The following is a 2142-nucleotide window of genomic DNA, read 5'->3' on the forward strand; positions in this document are numbered from 1 at the left end:
TAAGATAATCGTTTCATCCTTCTTCAATTTCCTCCTCTGCTCCTCCACTTTTCGTTTCCCCATCCAAAAGCACAACCAAATTCAACCACTACTACTTCCATTCTCAATTTCTGCAGGACTCAAATCCCTAATTTCTTCCAAACAACAAGTCTCGGAAGATCCACTGATTGGCAGTGTTGGACTCGCCATTATCAGGTCCAATCTGTTGACTCATTCATCTTCCTCTTCCGCTTCTTTTTCTTCTTCTTCTCCTTCTTCTTCTTTTTGTTTTTCTTCCATCAGATCTTGTAATTTCTCAATGGACGATTTGATCGGCACTGAGAGCGGTGTTTGTTTAACTTCAAATTCTGAAGAAATGGAAACTCACTCCGATTTCGATTGTCGTTGTTATCGCACTAATCGACACAATTTCGCTTTGCAAAATCAACGATGTATGTTGAAAAAACAATATCCACCGCCGATTCCTTTTATCGCAACACAGGCCGCAGGGAATCGACCTCGGTCGCCATGGATCTTAACGAGATATTATTCAAATAGAAGATTGATTTTAAAGCTGGAGAGAGTAACGCAACATCAGTCCTTGGAATCGCGCCGCGAAAATGGCCGTTTGATTCTGAATCTCGTACCGATCGAGGATCGTCAGGATCATCTTCAGCACTTAATCGAAGAGAAAGAAGGAGATGAAGAGATCGTCGAATCGATTGAATGTGATGGAGGAGAAGATGAAGGTACAGACTCTGAAATTTCTTTCAAGAGTTGTACGTACGGCGGAGAGGGCGGTGGCGGTGGCGGTGGCGGAGGCGGAGGAATGATGTTTTGTGGTGTGAATGGTAATTTTGAAGAACGACATGTCGTTCATGGACATTTAGGTTCGGCGCCTCTTCGTCCGATGGGTACAGTTATGTGATTTTGTAAAAGGTGAGGGGTCGCTATTACAAAAAGTAGAGAAAAACAGAATTAGCGTTTACCATTTTAATTCTCCATTGCATTTCTGCAGATTTTTTTTGTTAGTTTCTTGTGGGTTTTCTTTATGATTCACTTTTCAGTTGAGCCAATGGAAATAATTTGGCTACTTTTTTCATTTTTAGTTCAATAGTAATTTCGTTAGTCCTCCTCCTCCACACACTGCCATTTCTGTCCTTTTCCTTTTTTTTTTCTTTTTTTTCCTTTTGCCTTAATTTGTAGGTTTTGGGTTTTTCATTTTCGGTTACTCGGTCTCAAAATGGCGTTTCAGCCATGAGTTTTGTGTCATTTAATGTCTAGTCCTGGGTTTTCAAATTGGTCTTCACATTTTAATCCTCCAACCTTGAATATTTTATTAAGATTTCACTATGTCCTTAATTTTTATGTATATTAATTATTAGTTTAAAATATTTAAATTAATCCCTACGAAAACCTGTGTTTTCCAAAATTGAAAAAAATAACAAATTATTTACAACAAAGCCACTTATATGTAACAAAACTACAAAAATCATTACACTTAGATGGATAATTATTTTGTCAATTTTTGTCAAATGTAGATGTATAATTATCTTGTCAAATTTTCTGTCCTGTTTTGTTTTTATTTTTGAAAACTAAGTGGTAGACAGCAAATTTCAATTTTCTTCCCTCTGTATCCATGTTTTCCCAATGATTTAAAAAATCCAAACCAAACCTTGAAAACTAAAAATGGGTGTCAAAAAATTGCTTTTATTTTTGAATCTGGCTAGAAATTCAAACAAAAGATGCAAACCATTATTAATGTTTGTTTGAAGAGTTAATAAGCTTAATTTTTTTAAAAAAATTGAAAATATTTATAAATTACAGTAAAATCATCAAATTTTTTATAACACAACTGAATTTTTTTATTATATTTTTATAAATAGTTTTAAAATTTTACCTCAATTTTTTAAAAAAAATTGAAATGATTAACAGCAATGATTTGGGGATGTTTGGAGAGAGTCGTATTAATTTTATGGAGAAGGATTAAAAAATTTGGGTAGAAAAATTCAATCAAAATAAAGTTGTATTTTATGTTCCAGATATTTGTTTATGTTAGATTTAGAAATTTAATTTAAATTTGTTAAGAAAATTAAATGCTTGTGCACTTAAATTTAATTAATTAAGTTTAGTTATTAATAATTTATTAAAAAATTGATTAAA

At 33.0% G+C, this 2142-nt stretch overlaps 1 protein-coding gene across 1 annotated transcript; it reads left to right on the plus strand.

The window, feature by feature from the left end:
- Positions 1-298: 298 nt before the first annotated feature.
- On the plus strand, positions 299-907 carry LOC103499299 (uncharacterized). The gene has a single exon (XM_017047069.2). The coding sequence runs from the start codon at positions 299-301 to the stop codon at positions 905-907; it is 609 nt and encodes a 202-aa protein (XP_016902558.2).
- The last annotated feature ends 1235 nt before the right edge of the window (positions 908-2142 follow it).

This window comes from Cucumis melo, chromosome 9, assembly GCF_025177605.1.
Source record: "Cucumis melo cultivar AY chromosome 9, USDA_Cmelo_AY_1.0, whole genome shotgun sequence".
Classification (NCBI taxonomy): Eukaryota; Viridiplantae; Streptophyta; class Magnoliopsida; order Cucurbitales; family Cucurbitaceae; genus Cucumis; species Cucumis melo.

Bases quoted from the DNA above. Each gene is read 5' to 3' on its own strand.
- LOC103499299 (XM_017047069.2), top strand. From the start codon at position 299: ATGGACGATTTGATCGGCACTGAGAGCGGTGTTTGTTTAACTTCAAAT.